Here is a 23,692-nt window from a genome sequence, read left to right on the forward strand (position 1 = left end):
CTGGTCTAAAAAGGAAGTCTATTTAAAGGCTAGAGTATACAAATGAGTTTTAAGGTGAGACTTAAATGCTTCTACTGAGGTGGCATCTCGAACTGTTACCGGGAGGGCATTCCAGAGTACTGGAGCCCGAACGGAAAACGCTCTATAGCCTGCAGACTTTTTTTGGGCTTTGGGAATCACTAATAAGCTGGAGTCCTTTGAAGGCAGATTTCTTGCCGGGACATATGGTACAATACAATCGGCAAGATAGGATGGAGCTAGACCGTGTAGTATTTTATACGTAAGTAGTAAAACCTTAAAGTCACATCTTAAGTGCACAGGAAGCCAGTGCAGGTGAGCCAGTACAGGCGTAATTTGATCAAACTTTCTTGTTCTTGTCAAAAGTCTAGACAAGGGTTACAGAACAGGAACGCTAGTGAGTCGCCACAAGGCGCTGTCACGCCAAATTTCTTCCCCCTACAAAAACCTTCCCCCCGGAAGACATTTGGCGATAATGCTTGAAGGACCCCATTGAGGGTGGAAGGACCTTAAAGCAGCCCACACAGCTGCCTGTTTTAAAAGTATTATAATTGGCTTGATTGACATTGGTGAAAAAATAACGGTGAGGAAAAAATATTAGCATTCCAGCATGCTAACCTTCTCAATCTATTTTTGCTTCGCTAATTTTGCAGCTGTAACCCTTAAGAGTCATATAACTTGGTATTGTTCCGCCCTCATTGGGGTCCTTCAGGCATTGGAGGGTCTTCCGGGGGGAAGGTTTTTGTAGGGGGAAGAAATTTGGCGTGACAGCGCCCTGTAAAAGATGGGAAAAAGGTAGACGCTGGGGAAGGATGAGTAAAAAAATGCAATCTAGACTGGGCTCCTAAGGGGGCCCAGTCTGGAGTGGGAAAAAACCTCCATAGCAAAGCACATATACATATTACAACGTACATCTCGAGATATCTAGCAACAGAGGGGAGGGAGTGCGGGGTCATGGTGGCAGGCCGCAGCTCTCAGGCGCTGCCCATCCTTCCAACACCCCTATGGGATTTGCGTCGAGGGTGTGTGTGTGGCGTATATTTTTGTGGATGCATGTGTGTGTGTAAGCCTGCCGCGTGTCTTTGTTCCGCGCCCTTGGTGTCGTGCAGCCGATAAATCCAAAGTCAACAACAACAGGTGTCTTGGGGCGGTATAGCTCAGTTGGTAGAGCGGCCGTATCAGCAACTTAAGGGTTGCAGGTTTGATACCCGCTTCCGCCATCCTAGTCACTGCCGTTGTGTCCTTGGGCAAGACACTTTACCTACCTGCTCCCAATGCCACCCACACTGGTTTAAATGTAAAAATTAGATATTGGGTTTCACTCTGTGAAGCGCTTTGAGTCACTAGAGAAAAAGCGCTATATAAATATGATTCACTTCACTTGTCCATGAGAGACAAGAAGGGAGTTCTTAAAGTTTACTCTACATCGTGCTCATCAAAACCATTCCGCTGCAACAACCTAAATGGGGCTACTGCACATGCTCTTCACTACTGTAGCATGCTGGGTAATGGAGTTCTTATGTTACCTAGCTCATAACATATCAATATATATCTGCCTTCGGCCAGCTAGAAGACCTTACTGACAACAACTCGTGATCTGATTGGCTATCGCAACTGTCTGTCAAATGTTTGTGTCGTTCACTTACAGTGCACAGACCCCCGCAATGAAGACGGAGCTGAGCCGGAAGGCAAAGCTCTCAATTTATAGTTCGATCTACGTTTCACATCCTCACCTATGGTCATGAGCTTTGGGTTATGACCGAAAGGACAAGATCATGGTTACAAGCGGCCGGAATGAGTTTCCTTCGCCTGGTGGCGGGTCTCTCCCTTAGAGATAGGGTGAGAAGCTCTGCCATCCGGAAGGAACTCAAAGTAAAGCCGCTGCTCCTCCACATGGAGAGGAACCAGATAAGGTGGTTCGGGCATCTGGTCAGGATGCCACCCGAACGCCTCCCTAGGGCGTTTGGGGCACGTCCGACCGGCAGGAGGCCACGAAGAAGACCCAGGACATGTTGGGAAGACTATGTCTCCCGGCTGGCCTGGGAACGCCTCGGGATACCCCGGGAAGAGCTGGACGAAGTGGCTGGGGAGAGGGAAGTCTGGGCTTCCATCAGAATCAGAATAGTTTAATTGCCATTGATTGAGAACGGGTTTACAAACTAGGATTTTTTTCTTGGTGGAATCGTGCAACATAAAACATATAACACAGAATAGGTAATTGTGACAGTCTCGAGCAGTCGTCGTGCGGGTTCTCAGGACCACCAAGGAAGGACATTGTTGCGCAGGTTAGATTCTTTTATTCTTCAATAATAAAATGTCTCTACGGGTCGCTTTGCAGCCTTGCCGTGTCCTGCTTCCTCTGCCGCTCCACCTTTTCAGTCGCGTGCGTCTTCGTCTTCCTCTGGCTCTCTCTCGCTCAGCATTCACTTCCCTCTAGCTCCTTCTCGTCTCTCCGCCTCTCTCCCCGGCGTTTACGGCCGCAGCCCTTTTATGCAAGAGGAGATTTAAATTGTGCCCATCCGCGCGACCCACACACCTGATAACATTTGCGGGGTTGATTCCGGTGCACTTTGCCTCGCTGCTTGCTCACAGTCCACGCCTCTTTTCCGCCATCTCTGGCGTGCCCTGCCTCGCCGTCGGACTGCCGGCCACGCCTCATCGCCGCCATCTTGGGCCGGGCTCCAGCGTGCCCTGCCTCGCTGTCGGACTGCGGGCTCCACCTCTCCATAGTAATAAAATGAGCTGTGCCTGAGCTATCAGATGTTATTATTCCATACTTAGGCTGCTGCCCCCGCGACCCGACCCGCGTAAGAAAAATGATGGATGGATGGAAATTAAAAATTACTTTTATCTTTAATTATGATTATGATTTCTGGTTGTGTTAGCCCAGCAGAGAAGGCCTTGCTGGCCCTGACGGCACACCACTGATCTGTACTAAACGTTTCTTAATTTATTGAAACTTTTATTATTAGATTTCACAGTACATTACATATTCCGTACAATTGATTACTAAATGGTGTCAAGACTAGGACTGGGGCGTGGATTGTTTTCCCGAGGTGCAAAGCGAATGAAGTGGAAACGTTGTGAAGGTAGAGACATATTTTTATTTCGACACTATAATTAAAAACAGGAACCAACAAAAAGCGCGTACAATGGCGGTACAAAAACTGGGCTATGAAACAGAAGACTAGCACAAAGGCAATTCACTATAAACATGAAACACAAACGTGCACTGTGGCATAAATTACGAGAAAACTTACTGTGACAAGGGTATGAGGAAAAAGCAGCATGGATATCATGGGTGCAGGAGGTGATGTTGCCAGGTTGACTACCTGGTAACTGTGGCTTAAATAATAATATGGTGATTGAAAACAGGTGCATGACATGGGGACAGGTGAAAAGTAATGGGTTGGCATGGAAACAAAGCAAACAAGGAAGTGCAAAAGCAGGAAGCAATGTCCAAAAAACAAAACCAAACATGACTAAAACGAAACATGAACACACAGACATGACAAATGGTACCACCCAAATAAGTTTTTCAACTTGTTTAAGTCTGGGTCCACGTAAATCAATTCATGGTACTCACTTCATCCTTCATTATCTTAATTATATCCCAACATAATATATCCCAACAGTACTTAAAACTTTAGGTCATTATGTTAATAAATCATTGTTGCAGGGCTCAAAATGCAACTTAAAGGCCTACTGAAATGAGATGTTCCTATTTAAACGGGGATAGCAGGTCCATTCTATGTGTCATACTTGATCATTTCGCCATATTGCCATATTTTTGCTGAAAGGATTTAGTAAAGAACATCGACGATAAAATTCGCAACTTTTGGTCGATAATAAAAAAGCCTTGCCTTTACCGGAAGTAGCACATTGTTTATAATGTGAGCCACCAGCAGCAAGAACTATTCAGACCGAGAAAGCGACAATTTCCCCATTAATTTGAGCGAGGATGAAAGATTTGTGGATGAGGAAAGTTAGAGTGAGGCACTAAAAAAATAAAATCAATCAATCAATCAATGTTTACTTATATAGCCCTAAATCACTAGTATCTCAAAGGGCTGCACAAACCACAAGACAAACCACTACGACATCCTCGGTAGACCCACATAAGGGCGAGGAAAACTCCCACCCAGTGGGACGTCGGTGACAATGATGACTATGAGAACCTTGGAGAGGACGAAAGCAATGGATGTCGAGCGGGTCTAACATGATAATGTGAAAGTTCAATCCATAGTGGATCCAACACAGCCGCGAGAGTCCAGTCCAAAGCAGAGCCATCAGGAAACCATCCCAAGTGGAGGCGGATCAGCAGCGCAGGGATGTCCCAAGCCGATACACAGGCAAGCGGTCCATCCTGGGTCCCGACTCTGGACAGCCAGTACGTCATAAAATAAAAGTAAAAATTTAAAAAAAGGCGACGGCTCCAGGCGGCGGCAGTGTGAGCGTTTCAGATGTAATTAGACACATTTACTAGGATAATTCTGGAACATCCCTTATCTGCTTATTGTTTTAATAGTGTTTTAGTGAGATTATAGAGTCATACCTGAAAGTCGGATGGCCGCAGTGAACGCCAGTGTCTCTGAGAGAAGCCGAGGAGCCAAGATCACAGCTGCCTTTTTGAGTTGCAGGAGGAGGTCGCATAATCCACTCAAGTCTCCGGTAAGAGCCGAGTTAATATCACAATTTTCCCATCCAAAAACTTGCTGGTTGACGTAGAGAAACATGTTCGCTTGTCCGCTCTGTGTTAAAGCTTCACAACAAACAAAGAAACACCGGCTGTGTTTCGGTTTCTAAAGGCAGCTGCAATCCACCGCTTTCCACCAACAGCATTCTTCTTTGACGTCTCCATTATAAATTCAACAAATTCCAAAAGATTCAGGGACTCATAAGTCCAAAATACTGTGTAATTATGCGATGAAACGAGACGACTTTTAGCCGTGTGTGGTGCTTGGCTGAAATGTTCGCTCCAACCAATAACGTCACAAGCACGCGTCAACATAAGCGTCATCATTCCGCGACGTTTTCAACAGGATACCTCGCGAGAAATTCAAAATTGCAATTTAGTAAACTAAAAAGGCCGTATTGGCATGTGTGGCAATTGTAACGACCTGCTGCTGTGATGTTGTGTTCTTGAGGAGTGATATTCAGAATTCCTATTGTTGTGAACGTTGCATGCCTGAAGGTGATTGGCGAAGAAGGAGGAAGCGTTGTTGTTGCGGAAATGAGAAATGAGGATAGACGTGCATGTGAAGGGAACAAGATAAGTTGAGCTGTGTTAAATAGGTTGCTCAATAAAAGTTAAAAAAGAGCGTCAGACTTTGCGTGAACTTCTTCTGGACACTACAATTGATGTCAGAAGTGGGATAGATGTCCTCGGGCCCTTCCGTCGCACAGAAAGAAGAAACCGCTACATCCTCACAGTAATGGACTACTTTACAAAGTGGCCTGAAGCATACAGCCTGAAACTATTGCAGACGGCAAGTTCGGTGCTCCAGAAATCATCCACACCGATCAAGGCAGAAACTTTGAGTCAAGGCTCTTTGCAACGTTGTGCGAGAAACTTGGCTCTCAGAAGACCCGGACCACACCCCTGCACCCACAGAGTGACGGGCTTGTGGAGTGGTTTAACCGCACCTTGGGACAACAGCTGGCAATTGTCATGGCTAAACATCAGCGGGACTGGGATTGCCATGTTGCCCTCGTGTTAATGGCATACAGGTCAGTAGTTCAAGACTCCACTTCTTGCTCCCCGGCCCTTTTAATGCTGGGCCGAGAGATCCGCACGCCTGCCGAAATGATGATAAGTAGACCTCCCGATGCGCCGGTTGGTCCACCAGGAGTGGAGTATGCTAAAGGACTACAAGACCGGCTGGATACAGCTCATGAATTTGCCAGGAACCAGCTGCGGAATGCTGGCCGTAGACCGAAGAGGAATTACGACGGGCACGAAAAAGGGTGGCATTTTGCCGCTGAAGAGTTGGTGTGGGTGTACAACCTTCAATGGACAAAGGGAAGATGCTGCCCGAAGCTGGACAGTGACTGGATGGGCCCTTGTAGAGTGTTGGAAAGACTTGGGGAAGTTGTGTACCGGGTCCAACTCCCACCCCGTGGCAGAAAAGTAGTCCTGCACCGCGACTGGTTAGAACCATACCGTCCTGCAGGACTCGGAGTGGAGTTACCAAGGACAATGGGCCTCAGCCCAGGGACTAGAGAGTCTTGTTCTTCCGTTCCGGGGACCTCGTCCTGGCCTTCACAGGATGTAACACTTCCTGTGACTTCCTCCCCAGAAAGGGGGAACTCCAGACCCCGGAGGCTGAAGCGGCGACCAGCCCACTTGAGAGATTTTGTTGTCCCCCTCGGGGACGAGGGACTTTGAAAGGGGGGGGGATAGTGTAACGACCTGCTGATGTGATGTTGTGTTCTTGAGGAGTGATATTCAGAATTCCTATTGTTGTGAACGTTGCATGCCTGAAGGTGATTGGCGAAGAAGGAGGAAGCGTTGTTGTTGCGGAAATGAGAAATGAGGACAGACGTGCATGTGAAGGGAACAAGATAAGTTGAGCTGTGTTAAATAGGTTGCTCAATAAAAGTTAAAAAAGAGCGTCAGACTCCAGCTTATTAGTGATTCCTAGAGCCCAAAAAAAGTCTGCGGGCTATAGAGCGTTTTCCGTTCGGGCTCCAGTACTCTGGAATGCCCTCCCAGCTATTGACTTACTGAGCTGCTGCATCGGTGACAGTTAATTCTCGATTATATATCATGCCTCTCATGTGTATAGTTGAAGGTTGTGGCCATAAACCGAGTAGTCAGTTGGAAGCGTGTCTTAATGAAATTAAACAATGGATGTCCGCAAATTTTTTGCAACTTAATGCCAAAAAAACGGAAATACTGATTATCGGTCCTGCTAGACACCGACCTCTATTTAATAATACAACTTTAACATTTGACAACCAAATAATAAAACAAGGTGACTCGGTAAAAAATCTGGGTATTATCTTTGACCCAACTCTCTCCTTTGAGTCACACATTAAAAGCGTTACTGAAACGGCCTTCTTTCATCTCCGTAATATCGCTAAAATTCACTCCATTTGGTCCACTAAAGACGCTGAGATCATTATCCATGCATTTGTTACGTCTCGTCTCCATTACTGTAACCTATTATTTTGGGGTCTCCCCATGTCTAGCATTAAAAGATTACAGTTGGTACAAAATGCGGCTGCTAGACTTTTGACAAGAACAAGAAAGTTTGATCATATTACGCCTGTACTGGCTCACCTGCACTGGCTTCCTGTGCACTTAAGATGTGACTTTAAGGTTTTTCTACTTACGTATAAAATACTACACGGTCTAGCTCCATCCTATCTTGCCGATTGTATTGTACCATATGTCCCGGCAAGAAATCTGCCTTCAAACGACTCCGGCTTATTAGTGATTCCTAGAGCCCAAAAAAAGTCTGCGGGCTATAGAGCGTTTTCCGTTCGGGCTCCAGTACTCTGGAATGCCCTCCCGGTAACAGTTCGAGATGCTACCTCAGTAGAAGCATTTAAGTCTCACCTTAAAACTCATCTGTATACTCTAGCCTTTAAATAGACCTCCTTTTCAGACCAGTTGATCTGCCGCTTCTTTTCTTTTTCCCCCTATGTTCCACCCTCCCTTGTGGAGGGGGTCCGGTCCGATGACCATGGATGAAGTACTGGCTGTCCAGAGTCGAGACCCAGGATGGACCGCTCGCCTGTGTATCGGTTGGGGACATCTCTACGCTGCTGATCCGCCTCCGCTTGAGATGGTTTCCTGTGGACGGGAGTCTTGCCGCTGTCTTGGATCCGCTTTGAACTGAACTCTCGCGGCTGTGCTGGAGCCACTATGGATTGAACTTTCATGGTATCATGTTAGACCCGCTCGACATCCATTGCTTTCGGTCCCCTAGGGGGGGGGGGTTGCCCACATCTGAGGTCCTCTCCAAGGTTTCTCAGTCAGCATTGTCACTGGCGTCCCACTGGGTGTGAGTTTTCCTTGCCCTTTTGTGGGTTCTTCCGAGGATGTCGTAGTCGTAATGATTTGTGCAGTCCTTTGAGACATTTGTGATTTGGGGCTATATAAATAAACATTGATTGATTGATTGATTGTGTGCACTTCTTCTGGACGCTGCACAATGTTAATATGTCATCATTGATATATAAACTATCAGACTGCGTGGTCGGTAGTGGTGGCTTTCAGTAGGCCTTTAAACTTTAGGTCATTATGTAAATAAATCACTGTTGTAGGGCTCAAAATTAAGAGTCATAAACCGCTACTGACCTCCAAGCCGACGGGTGGCGCTGTGGCCTTCATCTTGGCTTCTTTGCCGGCGTCACTTCCACATTCATATCAACAACTATGGCGAAAACCTACGATTATTTGTTTAAACTGCTGTTAATCGGGGATTCTGGGGTCGGCAAGACGTGCGTCCTCTTCAGGTTTTCGGAGGACGCCTTCAACTCCACGTTCATATCCACCATAGGTAAGTCCGGAGTGGGTACAAAGCGACAATATTTGGCTGTTACTTTACACTCCGCCGTGTGGGTTTGGTCTAATTGCTGGTGGGCTAACTCTTCGGCTAAATTGAGGGATGTTGTGACATTTATGTAAAGGACTCCATTGTGTGGCGTGTTTGACGGTGTTATTCTTGTTAGGTTGCAAAGAAATACGCAATAAAACTCAGACGGCGGGCGGCTAGCATTGCTATTAGCCGCTAGCTATCAGCTGTTCGCGCCAATGTTGTACAGTAAACCTATGCCGGCTGGTTAGCATTAGCTTCTAGCACTAACGTCATCATTTAATTTTTTCATTTTTAATTATTATTTTTTATTCTAATCCCTTCCATGAAAATTCATATATACAAGCCACGTACAGTTTGATACGTTCATTGTTTTTTATTTCTTATACATGTCCATGAACTGAACAGAACGTCAACTGTCAGACAGGACAGAAATATAAGACGACCATGATTAAAGTATATTTTACCTAAGTTTTATATTCATCATTTTAAGTTTCTCAATACCTTACCTGTTTTTTGTGCTTTTAAAAAAGAATTAAAACTCTACGTTAAAACGCTCTTTTTTAAAATTATTTTTTATTTTTTTTAATTATTTCGGCAATCTTCACATAAAACAAAGAACAACAACAAGAAAAGAAGAAAAAAAAACCCCAAAAACACTCATTTGAGCAATGATTGAGCCGAAAGGGTGTAGGTTGAAGCAACGCTTATATAAACCTACCCCATCACAACAAGAACAAGGTCCAAAATATATAAAATCTAAAACATGTTTCACCTATATTACTTTTTTTTTTAAACAATATATAAGCAACATATATGAAGCACACGTCTCATATACACAGTTTAACATTTAAATCAAACATATACTTTTGTACACTTATGCATATATACACACATATATATATATATATATATACATATATATATATATTATATATACACAATTCATTTAAATTCCATATAAAGAGGTAATATATACATTTTAATATAACTTATATGTATAATTATGACATCATAAATTGTATTTATACACATAAATATTATTGTCTTTCTAAAACAATGTTTGCTCTTCTTTCTTTCTTCTCTCGACCTCTAACAACCAAAAAGCTGTGAAAAACGATGATGCTCTGTTCCAAATTTGTATTATTTACCTTATTGTTATGTATGTATGTGTGTATGTATCCATCCATCCATCCATTTTCTACCGCTTATTCCCTTGTGGGGTCGCGGGGGGCGCTGGCGCCTATCTCAGCTACAATCGGGCGGAAGGCGGGGTACACCCTGGACAAGTCGCCACCTCATCGCAGGGCCAACACAGATAGACAGAAAACATTCACACTCACATTCACACACTAGGGCCAATTTAGTGTTGCCAATCAACCTATCCCCCAGGTGTGTGTATATATATATATATATATATATATATATATATATATATATATATATATATATATATATATATATATATACACACACACACACACAAGGGAGTTGGTTTGATTTTGAGATTGGTGGGGACACAAAAGTGCTCCAAGGCAGCACTCTGAAAGTTTCCTTTTTTTTTTTTTTTTTACATTAGCAATCATAATTTCTCATCATGCAGATGTTATAGGGTAAAGTAACTAATATGAAAGCAAAGGAGACAACTTGGAAGAGTTCTCATCTTTACTCTTTAGTGTAGGGCTGTAGTGCAACTGTGCATCATACTGTCAATCAACATAGCCTACTGTCCATCAACAACATCAGAAATGCATTCATGTAATACAACATTGTAAGTAAACATAAATGAACTGTAATAATCTTTTCCCCAACTTGTGTTTAAATCACTCACAATTTTTCCCTTTGTCTACTTCTTTCTATTGCTGCGTTTGTACTGTAAATATGTCACATGAAACAAAAAAAAATTCAAAAAATAAAACGGGAAGGTGAAATCCGGCGATCTGATTGGCTGTTAACCGTGGTTTAAATATTGAGCACGGCTACTATTCTAAAGCCTGATCACAGCGCAGACAATCACTCCGCCTCACGCACGTATGACTGGTATGAATGGAAGTTGTTGTCATGTATCCATGACAACGGACTGTTGCAGTCCGTAGAAAAAACAGCTGATGTTTTTACGATGTTAAAAAACAGACTAAAGTAGTTGAATTCACATGTTTAAGGTTAACTTTCACCTACGGGGAGGGTTAACAATGGTAGAGGGGACTGAGCATTGACTTTCACCTGGAAAAAAAAGCGGAAGAAAAGACGAGATGCAGTGCTAATTTGGAGCTAACGTCCGGATAGGTGGGACTGTTTTTTTCCACAGTGAGGAGTGACAGCGGGGACAGCCAATCACACGTAAGTTAGCATGAAAGCGGCAACCAATCAGGGAGCGATATTTAGGTTAGAGGCGGGACTTCTAGCAGAGGCGCACAATTAACCCTTTCTGTGCCATAATCATTGACAAAACATTACGGGCAGCGCTTGTAGTGGTAGTGACTACACAGTAGCGGCTGGATATTGGTAGGGACGTGTCCCTAGCGTCCCTACCCAATTCTACGCCCTTGTATATATATTAGAGATGCGCGGATAGGCAATTATATCATCCGCAACCAGATCACTAAAGTCGTCATCCACCCGAACCAACATTTCATCAAAGCCACACCCGCCCGCCACCCGCCCGTTGTTATATATCTGATATAGACGATGCAAGGCATTAGCGAGGTTAGAAAGTCTAACTCCCTCCAAATAGGACAGACACAATGGCTTTCTTGAATTGATTTATTTGAAGGCTTACTTTCCCTTCAAATTCACCGTGAAAACTGTAATAAATAAAGCATGTTACAAACGTAAAAATAATAACATGAACAGCATGTGGATCAAACATTTTACCAAGTAAAATACCAACAATTGACAAATACCTCGTTGGCCATACCCGGAAGTAGCTTCCTTACACCCGTCGACAGACCAAACGAGACACTTCAAAATAAAAGTATGCCCACATACTGTTTCAAAGAGTGCTGCTCGTTTTTCGTATGTGAGTAACAACATTTAACTATTTATAAATGGTTGATTTATATAGGCTAGTAAGATAAAGTGTTGTACCTGACAAGTTTGGGCTACCTTGCTTCTGCAGCCTTCATCAGAGGTGTCACGTGATGTTAGCGTGACTTTGTCTGTGACGTGATGTATGGATTGTACCATCAAGAGTTGTCAGGTACAACACTTTACCTACTAGCCTGTATAAATCAACCATTTATAAATACACGTCAGTAGGCTAAATGAACCTCTTCAACATAACATTTAACTATGTATAATGTAGCTGCTGGCTACGGGGTGTTAGCCTATGACTTTGGCTGGGGGGCGGGACTTCTGGGAGAGATAGGGAAGTGACGTCATCGACAGGAAGTGAGAGTTCGAGTTGTCCAGCGAAAAGCGTTAGAGACATGAGAGCTGTTGTCTTGTGCAATAAAGACAAGACAAACAAAGAAGTTTTATGAGCCTACATTCCTGGGATTATTACAATATATATTTCCGAATTGGTTCAACCGCCACCCGCCCGAGTCTATTAAAAATCTATTTTTTCGTCATGTCACCCGCCCGACCTGCGCATCTCTAATATATATATATATATATATATATATATATATATATATATATATATATATATTAGGGATGCACCGAAATGAAAATTTGTGGCCGAAGCCGAATAAAATTTTAATGCTTGGCCGAAGGCCGAATAGCGAATAATGAATGTAGTTTTTCACAATTTTTTTTATATTCCATAAATAGCCTAGAATAAATATTTAGACATGTTTTTCAAATAAAGTAATTTTTTTTTTCGAATATTGACATATTTTTAATAATCCAGCAGCCTTTGCTTTTCAAAAGCACAAAGTTTTTCATTTATATTAGGCCTTCAAACAAAACATGCATTCCAAAAAAAAACAAAGTGCATTAAAGTGGATAATCAATCAATCAATCAATGTTTATTTATATAGCCCCAAATCACAAATGTCTCAAAGGACTCCACAAATCATTATGACTACAACATCCTCGGAAGAACCCACAAAAGGGCAAGGAAAACTCACACCCAGTGGGCAGAGAGAATTCACATCCAGTGGGACGCCAGTGACAATGCTGACTATAAGAAACCTTGGAGAGGACCTCAGATGTGGGCAACCCCCCCTCTCTAGGGGACCGAAAGCAATGGATGTCGAGCGGGTCTAACATGATACTGTGAAAGTTCAATCCATAGTGGCTCCAACACAGCCGCGAGAGTTCAGTTCAAGCGGATCCAAGACAGCAGCGAGAGTCCCGTCCACAGGAAACCATCTCAAGCGGATCAGCAGCGTAGAGACGTCCCCAACCGATACAGGCGAGCGGTCCATCCTGATAAACCCACAACAAATGAATTGTCCTTTTGGCAAAAGACTGCTTAGCCACAGTAGATATGCTAATAATGTAAACAGAAGGCTCAAGTAAATCTCTAAGTGTGTGCTTGTAACCTCATACACTTATACAGGTAGCCTACACAACAGGCTAATAATGTAAACAGAGGCCCCACTAAATCTCAATAAGTGTGTGCTTGTAACCTCATACACTTATACAGGTACACAACATATCCCAACGTCACCGCGTCACTGCACGTTGGTTGATCGCGTCACCGCGTCCGAAAATTGCGTCACCGCCTCCAAAAATTGCGTCCCACGCCACTATTCGGCCTTCTTTTTAACTCATTCCACCGAAAGCCGAATGTGGCTTCTTTTCCCATATTCGGCCGAATATATTTGGTTACCGATTAATCGGTGCATACCTAATATATATATATGTATATATATATATATATATATATATATATATATATATATATATATATTAGGGTTGTGAATCTTTGGGTGTCCCACGATTCGATTATAAATGGATGATTTTTTCGATTGAACGGGATTTTCGATTCAAAAACGATATTTTTACGATTCAAAAGGATTCTGTATTCATTCAATACATAGATTTCAGCAGGATCTACCCCAGTCTGCTGACATGCTAACAGAGTAGTAGATTTAAAAAAAAATAAAAAAAATAAAAAGCTTTTATAATTGTAAAGGACAATGTTTTATCAACTGATTGCAATAATGTAAATTAGTTTTAACTATTAAACAAACTAAAAATATGACTTATTTTATCTTTGTGAAAACATTGGACACAGTGTGTTGTCAAGCTTATGAGATGCGATGCAAGTGTAAGCTACTGTGACATTATTGTTCTTTTTTTTAATTTTTATAAATGTCTAATGTTAATGAGGGATTTTTAATCACTGCTATGCTGAAATTATAACTAATATTGATACTGTTGTTGATGATATTCATTTTTGTTTCACTACTTTTGGTTTGTTCTGTGTCGTGTTTGTGTCTCCTCAATTGCTCTGTGTATTGCAGTTCTGAGTGTTGCTGGGTCAGGTTTGGTTTTGGAATTGGATTGCATTGTTATGGTATTGCTGTGTATCGTTTTGTTGGATTGATAGAAAAAAACATAAAACATAAAAAAAAAAAAAAGAGAATAGATTCTGAATCACACAACGTGAGAATCGCGATTCAAATTCGAATCGCTATTTTCTCACACCCCTAATATATATATATACATATACACACAGTCGTGGTCAAAAGTTTACATGCACTTGTAAAGATCATAATGTCATGGCTGTCTTGAGTTTCCAATAATGTCTATAACTGTTTTTTTTTAATATATATATTATAATAATAATCATTTATATATAGCTCATTATACTATTGGCTAGGTTTTATATTCATAATTTTAAGTTTCTCAATACTTAACCTGTTTTTTGTGCCTTTAAAAGGGAATTAGAAGTCTATGTTAAAACGCTCTCTACCTCTAACGAGCAAAAAGTTGTGAAAACCATGATGCTGTGTTCCAAATTTAGATTATTTTACTGAACTTGTGTGAGCTTATGGCTTTGCGCTTTTTTTATATAAATATATATTTTGTATTCTATTTTAGTTGCTTGATAGAGTTTACAACCTCCTGGTGCTGTTTTTGTACTTATTTTGATTATTTCTCAATTGTTTGTAAATGTTGTAATTTATAAATAAAGGTTTATAAAATTTAGAGAAAAAAAAGACGACCATGATAAAAGGAATTTTACCTTTGCAAGCTCATTATACTATTGGCTAAGTTTTATATTCATAAATTTAGGTTTCTCAATACCCGACCTGTTTTTTGTGCCTTTAAAAAAGAATCAGAACTCTACTTTAAAACGCTCTCTCCCTCTTACAAGCAAAAAAGTTGTGAAAACGATGATGCTGTGTTCCAAATTTGCATTATTTACTGAACTTGTACCCCCTGCGACCCCCCAAAAAAGGGACAAACGGTAGAAAATGGATGAATGGATACTGAATTTTTGTGAGCCCATGGCTTTGTACTTTGTTATATTTATATTTTTGGCATTCTATTTTAGTTACTTTATAGAGTTTACAACCCCCTGGCTGCTGTTTTGTACTGTTTTTGTATTTATTTTAAATTATCCTATTTTCTCAATTGTTTGTAAATGTTGAAATTTATAAATAAAGATTTATAAAATAACAAAAAAACGACCATGATAAAATGTATTTTACTTTTGCAAGCTCATTATACTATTGGTTAAGTTTTATATTCATAAATTTAAGTTTCTCGATACCCGACCTGTTTTTTTTTGTGCCTTTTAAAAAAGAATTAGAACTCTACTTTAAAATGCTCTCTATCTCTAATAACTAAAAAGCTGTGAAAACTATGATGATGCGTTCCAAATTTTGATTATTTATGGAACTTGATTGAGCCAATGGCTTTACATTTTGTTACATATATATATATTTTGCAGCACGGTGGGACATGGGTTAGTGAATGTGCCTCACAATACAAAGGTCCTGAGTAGTCCCAAATTCAATCCCAGGCTCGGCATCTTTCTGTGTGGAGTTTGCATGTTCTCCCCGTGACTGCGTGGGTTCCTTCCGGGTACTCCGGCTTCCTCCCACTTCCAAAGACATGCACCTGGGGATAGGTTGATTGGCAACACTAAATGGTCCCTAGTATGTGAGTGTGAATGTTGTCTGTCTATCTGTGTTGGCCCTGCATGAAGTGGTGACTTGTCCATGGTGTTCACCACCTTCCGACCGAATGCAGCTGAGGTAGGCTCCAGCACCCCCAGTGACCCCAAAAAGGAATGAGTGGTAGAAAATGGTTGGCAGCATTGTTGAAAAGTGAGCAAGCGAGCGTAGTAGTTACCTGCTGCTCTGATTGACATGTATGATTATCCCTCCAGGCATAGATTTCAAGATCAGGACAATAGAGCTCGATGGGAAGAAGATCAAGTTGCAGATATGGTGAGATTGTCTTCATTCCTCGCTGTTTTGATGACTACATTTTTCGGAGTATAAGTCGCACCTGCCGAAAATGCATAGCAAAGAAGAAAAAAAAACATATATAAGTCGCATTTTTTGGGGAAATTTATTTGATAAAATCCAACACCAAGAATAGATTTTTTGAAAGGCAATTTAAAATAAATAAAGAATAGTGAACAACAGGCTGAATAAGTGTATGTTATATGAGGCATAAATAACCAACTGAGAAGGTGCCTGCTATGTTAACCTAACATATTATGGTAAGAGTCATTCAAATAACTATAACAGGCGTGCCCACACTTTTCTGCAGGCGAGCTACTTTTCAATTGACCGAGTCGAAGGAATCTACCTAGTTCATATATATAATTTATATTTAATCATTTATGAAAGAGACGTTTTTGTTAACACGTTAAAGGTGTTTAATGATAAACACAAGCATGTTTAACACATATAGATTCCTTTTGTTTCATGAAGACAAGAATATAAGTTGGTGTATGACCTGATTCTGATGACTTGCATTGATTGGAATCAGACAGTAATGCTGATAACGTCAACATTTTCGAATGGAGGAGCAAAAAGTCCTCCTCTCTGTCCAATACCACATGAAAGTGGTTAGTTTTTGGCATTCTATTTGTCCAGCTTCCATACTCGTTTTTATACATTTTTGCAAGAAATACATTGACGGCCAACTCCATAGCTTGCTAACTTGTGCACGCTAGCTTTCTGAGACTCTTATTTTGTTAGCGCAGGCAGGATGAAGCAGGGCTTTTATTGTGAAGACAGCAACTCTGCAGTCTGTCTTTAGGGTTTCGACAGCGAGAGTGTTGAAATAAAAAGTGTTTCTCGCCCTCCTCTCGGTCATGTTTTCTTAATAAGGATCTGGCAGCAGCCAGCGTCATCTCAGAAGCCGTGCCGTGAATGTCAATCAAGTGACGAAAGTGACGTCGTAGTGAAGATTGATGATCACAAATTTTTGGTTTATATTTTTAATGCTTGGTTTGCGATCGACTGACACACCCTCCACGATCGACCGGTAACTCGCGATCGACGTAATGGGCATCGCTGAACTATAAGATATAGAACATGCTATACGTTTACCAAACAATCTCTCACTCCTAATTGCTAAATCCCACGAAATCTTATACGTCTAGTCTCTAGCTAAATAATATTATTTGACATTTTACGATAATGTGTTATTTTAAACATAACTCAATCCTGAGTATAAGTCGCACCCCCGGCCAAACTATAAAAAAAACTGCGACTTATTGTCCGAAGAATACGGTGTGTTAGATGGTGATTACTTATCAAGCAAGAAAGGATTGCCTCAAGAACCATCTGTTTCACTTTCTGTCTCATCTAATTTATGTGTTCAGCAATACAAGTTTTCAGCAACATTTTATTACCAGTCTTTTAATAAATCTTCCTTTAAACAAACGTTATTTATGACCCTGCTGCGTAGCTTATTGGTGACCACTAATTCTAGTGTTCCTGTTGTTTTTCTAGGGATACAGCCGGCCAGGAGCGCTTCCGTACAATCACCACAGCCTACTACAGAGGCGCAATGGTGACTATTCAGCATATGTTTGTGTAGCTGTCCTATCTGAGCTCCATTTGAGGACATTTTGCATGGTTCTTTACAGGGAATCATGCTGGTTTACGACATCACAAATGAGAAGTCCTTTGATAATATCAAGAACTGGATAAGGAACATAGAGGAGGTATGAATTTACTTTACATTCTCACTTTCTTTAAAATGTGTGGACGCTGAAAGCATCTTGGGCGTTCCAGCACGCGTCATCTGATGTCGAGAAGATGGTTCTTGGCAATAAATGTGACATCAACGACAAGCGACAGGTATCTAAAGAGCGAGGGGAAAAGGTGAGAAGCATTCCCGAAATTGTCAACGTTGGGTAGGCCAAAAACACATCCTGACACGTTCCCCATTAATCTTCTTGCAGCTTGCTTTAGAGTACGGCATCAAGTTCATGGAGACCAGCGCCAAGGCTAACATCAATGTGGAGACTGTAGGTCACGTTATATATCGTGTAGGATGATGATAATAACAATGTCTTTTTGTCCTTTAAAGGCCTTTTTGACACTTGCGAGGGACATCAAATCCAAAATGGACACAAAAATGGTAAGAGGCAGGCATTTGAAATGTCTGCGAAAACACAAACTTTTGTGTTTTTAAACACTCATATTAGTTTAGTTGAGTCTTTATTTGAAGGGATAATGCACAGAGACATTAAGCTCAAAGACGGATATCTTCTGTACCAGATTATAGCTAAATAGCTCATTTCCATCTGCAGTCTCTGGCTACCTAAATTTAAGGGATACGAAAATCATGCAATAAAATTATGACGATAAAATCATACCATATCACGTAATCAAATTCACAAAACTCATAAAATGCCCTTTTATGGACACATACTTTATATACAATACAACCACATCTCATTTACATCATCACACAAAGACAATACATGCTCTTGTTCACATTTGTCTTCATATGTAAAAACAACCATGATTTTAACATGCACACCTCACAATTAACAACAAAAATGCTGTCATGGATAATTAAAATACACATTAAGTTGATCTGTCAATCATAGTGCCCACCTTAGTGACCGTGTGAGCAGCTTAATATCAGTTCAGCATTTTTAAATGAAATATCAACAAAAATACGGCCGCAGGCACTCGCTCTTTCTCTTCCCTAAACGCTGCACTTAGTTGCAGGACGGGGAGACGATCAGGAGCACAAAAACAATCTTGCTCGGAGGCCTGGGCGATATGGCCTAAAATTAAAATCTGCCATATTTTCACACAAAAACTTGATTAACAATTTTTTTCTATGTATTTCTTTTTTTTTTAAGAAACCAATGAGTACAAATGACATAGGTAGTTCAGAACAAGTATTACTTTTATGTGATCAAAAGCTAGTAGTTTAAAATGACACTGAATACACTGCATCTTACTCTAATCAAATTTGAGTAATAATAATAAAAATCATACATTTTATTTGGTATAGAGCTTTTCAGATTACTCAAAGAGACTTTACTGGATAAAAAAAATAAATATAAAACAGTTCAAAGTAATATTATAAAATACAGTAAATATAAAAGCCGCATATTGTAAATACATAATAATACTGGACATTTACAAGACAGTACATTTACAAACCCCCTTTCCATATGAGTTGGGAAATTGTGTTAGATGTAAATATAAACAGAATCCAATGATTTGCAAATCCTTTTCAACCCATATTCAATGAATGCACTACAAAGACAACATATTTGATGTTCAAACTCATAAACCTTATTTTTTTTGCAAATAATTAACTAAGGATTTCATGGCTGCAACACGTGCCAAAGTAGTTGGGAAAGGGCATGTTCACCACTGTGTTACATCACCTTTTCTTTTAACAACACTCAATAAACGTTTGGGAGCTGAGGAAACTAATTGTTGAAGCTTTGAAAGTGGAATTCTTTCCCATTCTTGTTTTATGTAGAGCTTCAGTCATTCAACAGTCCGGGGTCTCCGCTGTCGTATTCTACGCTTCATAATGCGCCACACATTTTCGATGGGAGACAGGTCTGGACTGCAGGCGGGCCAGGAAAGTACCCGCACTCTTTTTTTTAAATTTTTTTTTTACAAAGCCACGCTGTTGTAAAATGCGCTGAATGTGGCTTGGCATTGTCTTGCTGAAATAAGCAGGGGCGTCCATGAAAAAGACGGCGCTTAGATGGCAGCATATGTTGTTCCAATACCTGTATGTACCTTTCAGCATTAAAGGTGCCTTCACAGATGTGTAAGTTACCCATGCCTTGGGCACTAATGCACCCCCATACCATCACAGATGCTGGCTTTTGAACTTTGCGTCGATAACAGTCTGGATGGTTCGCTTCCCCTTTGGTCCGGATGACATGATGTCGAATATTTCCAAAAACAGTTTGAAATTTGGACTCGTCAGACCACAGAACACTTTTCCACTTTGCATCAGTCCATCTTAGATGATCTCGGGCCCAGAGAAGCCGGCGGCGTTTTTGGATGTTGTTGATAAATGGTTTTTGCTTTGCATAGTAGAGCTTTAACTTGCACTTACAGATGTAGCGACAAACTGTATTTAGTGACAGTGGTTTTCTGAAGTGTTCCTGTGCCCATGTGGTGATATCCTTGATGTCGGTTTTTGATACAGTGCCGTCTGAGGGATCGAAGGTCACGATCATTCAATGTTGGTTTCCGGCCATGCCGCTTACGTGGAGTGATTTGTCCAGATTCTCTGAACCTTTTGATGAAATTATGGAGCATAGATGTTGAAATCCCTAAATTTCTTGCAATTGCACTTTGAGAAACGTTGTTCTTAAACTGTTTAAATGGGTTGTACTTGTATAGCGCTTTTCTACCTTCAAGGTCCTCAAAGCGCTTTGACACTACTTCCACATTTACCCATTCACACACACATTCACACACTGATGGAGGGAGCTGCCATGCAAGGCGCCAACCAGCACCCATCAGGAGCAAGGGTGAAGTGTCTTGCTCAGGACACAACGGACGTGACGAGGTTGGTACTAGGTGGGAATTGAACCAGGGACGCTCGGGTTGCGCACGGCCACTCTCCCCACTGCGCCACGCCGTCCCATCTCCTATTTGCTCACACAGTTGTGGACAAAGGGGTGTACCTCGCCCCATCCTTTCTTGTGAAAGACTGAGCATTTTTTGGGAAGCTGGTTTTATACCCAATCATGGCACCCACCTGTTCCCAATTAGCCTGCACACCTGTAGGATGTTCCAAATAAGTGTTTGATGAGCATTCCTCAACTTTATCAGTATTTATTGCCACCTTTCCCAACTTCTTTGTCACGTGTTGCTGGCATCAAATTCTAAAGTTAATGATTTTTTGCAAAAAAAGTGTTAATCAGGTTGAACATCAAATATGTTGTCTTTGTAGCATATTCAACTAATTTTTGGGGTGAAAAGGATTTGCAAATAGTTGTATTCCGTTTATATTTACATCTAACACAATTTCCCAACTCATATGGAAACGAGGTTTGTACAAGACACAGAACACTAATCACTGGTTAAAAGAAAATCTGAAGAGGTGTGTTTTGAGAAAGCTTTTGAAGGTAGGAAGGTCTGAGCATTCACGGATGGGTTTGAGAAGAGAGATCCAGAAGGTGGGAGCAGCGATGGAGATGACTCTTATCACCCCAGGTTCGGAGATTGGTTTTGAGTGGTGGAGAGAGGAGGTTGGCATCAGAAAAGCGGAGGCTACGTGAAGAGGTATTGGGGGTGAAGCAGGTTGGTGAGGTAGCAGGGGGCCTGGTTGTGGAGGGCTTTGTGGGTGGGGAGGAGGATTTTAAAGTGGATCCGGTGAGGAACGGGGAGCCAATGGAGTTTCTGAAGGACTGGGGTGATGTTCTCACACGGGAGTGGGTGTGGGTGAGCAGGCGGGCGGCAGAGTTTTGAATGTATTGGAGTTTATTGAGAATTTTGCAAGTTGAGTCGTATAGGACGCTGTTGCAGTAATGAAGTCTGGAGGTGAAGAAGGCATGGATCAGGGTTTCAGCGGCAGAGAAGGAGAGGGAAGGACGGAGACGGGCAATATTTTTGAGGTGGAAGAAAGCAGTTATTGTAATGTGGCTGACATGGTGTTCAAAAGGTTATTGTCCACAATGACTCCAAGGTTGCGGATGTGAGAGGATGGGGACAGAGTGGAATTGTCGACAGAGAGGTGGAAGTTGTGAGCAGTTTTGGTGAGGGATTTGGAGCCGATGATAAGCATGTCAGATTTGTCGCATTTGAGTTTGAGGAAGTTAGAGTGCATCCATGATTTGATTTCAGTGAGGCAGTCGGTCAGGGTAAAGAGAGTTATGGAGGAGATGGATTTTGTGGAGATGTATAGCTGGACGTTGTCAGAGTAGCAGTGGAATTGGAGGTGAGGGCGGCGGACGATGTTACTGAGGGAGAGCATGTAGAGGATGAAGAGAAGTGGACCCAGCACCAAACCCTGCGGGACACCTGGTGACAGGGGGCAGCGGAGGAGGTGCAGTTGTTTATACTGAGGTATTGTTGTCTGTTAGTGAGATATGACCTGATATGAATGTTATCTTTAGACCAGCTATAAATTGTACTTTTATGCAGTCATTTTCAAATAACTAAATTAAGAGCTTCCCCTGGGAGATAATACTTCTGCTTGAACAAAGTACTTTTACAAATAAAAATGTAGTATTGTACATGACATGAAAAAAATTGTAATCTCCAACATTGAGATTAATAAAGTATTTAAAACTTCCATCCATCCATCATCTTCCGCTTATCCGAGGTCGGGTCGCGGGGGCAACAGCCTAAGTAGGGAAACCCAGACTTCCCTCTCCCCAGCCACTTCGTCTAGCTCTTCCCGGGGGATCCCGAGGCGTTCCCAGGCCAGCCGGGAGACATAGTCTTCCCAACGTGTCCTGGGTCTTCCCCGTGGCCTCCTACCGGTTGGACGTGCCCTAAACACCTCCTTAGGGAGGCGTTCGGGTGGCATCCTGACCAGATGCCCGAACCACCTCATCTGGCTCCTCTCGATGTGGAGGAGCAGCGGCTTTACTTTGAGTTCCTCCCGGATGGCAGAGCTTCTCACCCTATCTCTAAGGGAGAGGAAACTCATTTCGGCCGCTTGTACCCGTGATCTTATCCTTTCGGTCATAACCCAAAGCTCATGACCATAGGTGAGGATGGGAACGTAGATCGACCGGTAAATTGAGAGCTTTGCCTTCCGGCTCAGCTCCTTCTTCACCACAACGGATCGGTACAACGTCCGCATTACTGAAGACGCCGCACCGATCCGCCTGTCGATCTCACGATCCACTCTTCCCTCACTCGTGAACAAGACTCCTAGGTACTTGAACTCCTCCACTTGGGGCAGGGTCTCCTCCCCAACCCGGAGATGGCACTCCACCCTTTTCCGGGTGAGAACCATGGACTCGGACTTGGAGGTGCTGATTCTCATTCCGGTCGCTTCACACTCGGCTGCGAACCGATCCAGCGAGAGCTGAAAATCCCGGTCAGATGAAGCCATCAGGACCACATCATCTGCAAAAAGCAGAGACCTAATCCTGCAGTCACCAAACCGGAACCCCTCAACGCCTTGACTGCGCCTAGAAATTCTGTCCATAAAAGTTATGAACAGAATCGGTGACAAAGGACAGCCTTGGCGGAGTCCAACCCTCACTGGAAATGTGTTCGACTTACTGCCGGCAATGCGAACCAAGCTCTGGCACTGATCGTACAGGGAGTGGACCGCCACAATAAGACAGTCCGAATTAAAACTTGTGTCTTGAATAAAAACACTTCTGTTAATAAAAATGTAGCATTGCACATTGCATGCTAATAAACTCTAATAAATCCATAAAGGTAACAATAATCATTAAATAGTCATTCAAATCAATCAGATCAATAAACAGCAAGCTTAAAACTACTGTTTTGAATTAAAAACTACTGCAAATAAAAATGTAGTATTGAACATTGTACACTGCAAAAAGTCAGTGTTCAAAAACAAGAACAAAAATACAAAAATGAGAGGTATTTTATTTGAACTAAGCAAAATTATCTGCCAATAGAACAAGAAAATGTGGCTTATTAAGACTTTTCAAAACAAGTAAAATTAGATAACCTCAATGATCCCAAAAATACCTTTTTAAAAAGGGTATATTCTCACTAATAAGTCCACTTTTCTTGGTTGAAAAAAAATACCTTTTTGTTCAATGTGTT

At 41.8% G+C, this 23,692-nt stretch overlaps 1 protein-coding gene across 2 annotated transcripts in view; it reads left to right on the forward strand.

Moving 5' to 3' along the window:
- The first annotated feature begins 8,352 nt into the window (after positions 1-8,352).
- The window catches only part of LOC133568743 (ras-related protein Rab-8A-like), a 28,710-nt gene continuing 13,370 nt past the window's right edge, over positions 8,353-23,692 (forward strand). The window contains exons 1-8 of one of the 2 annotated variants that reach the window (XM_061920852.1): positions 8,353-8,528; positions 15,859-15,919; positions 17,441-17,501; positions 17,578-17,655; positions 17,726-17,815; positions 17,896-17,961; positions 18,024-18,074; positions 19,446-19,622. In XM_061920852.1, coding sequence (XP_061776836.1) covers positions 8,405-8,528; positions 15,859-15,919; positions 17,441-17,501; positions 17,578-17,655; positions 17,726-17,815; positions 17,896-17,961; positions 18,024-18,074; positions 19,446-19,607 — 693 coding nt within the window. In that variant the 5' untranslated portion in view covers positions 8,353-8,404 and the 3' untranslated portion in view covers positions 19,608-19,622. Of the gene's footprint in view, positions 8,529-15,858; positions 15,920-17,440; positions 17,502-17,577; positions 17,656-17,725; positions 17,816-17,895; positions 17,962-18,023; positions 18,075-19,445; positions 19,623-23,692 lie in introns of those variants that run through there. The other variant, XM_061920853.1, reaches the window with a different exon arrangement.

Source organism: Nerophis ophidion, linkage group LG14 (genome assembly GCF_033978795.1).
Source record: "Nerophis ophidion isolate RoL-2023_Sa linkage group LG14, RoL_Noph_v1.0, whole genome shotgun sequence".
Classification (NCBI taxonomy): domain Eukaryota; kingdom Metazoa; phylum Chordata; class Actinopteri; order Syngnathiformes; family Syngnathidae; genus Nerophis; species Nerophis ophidion.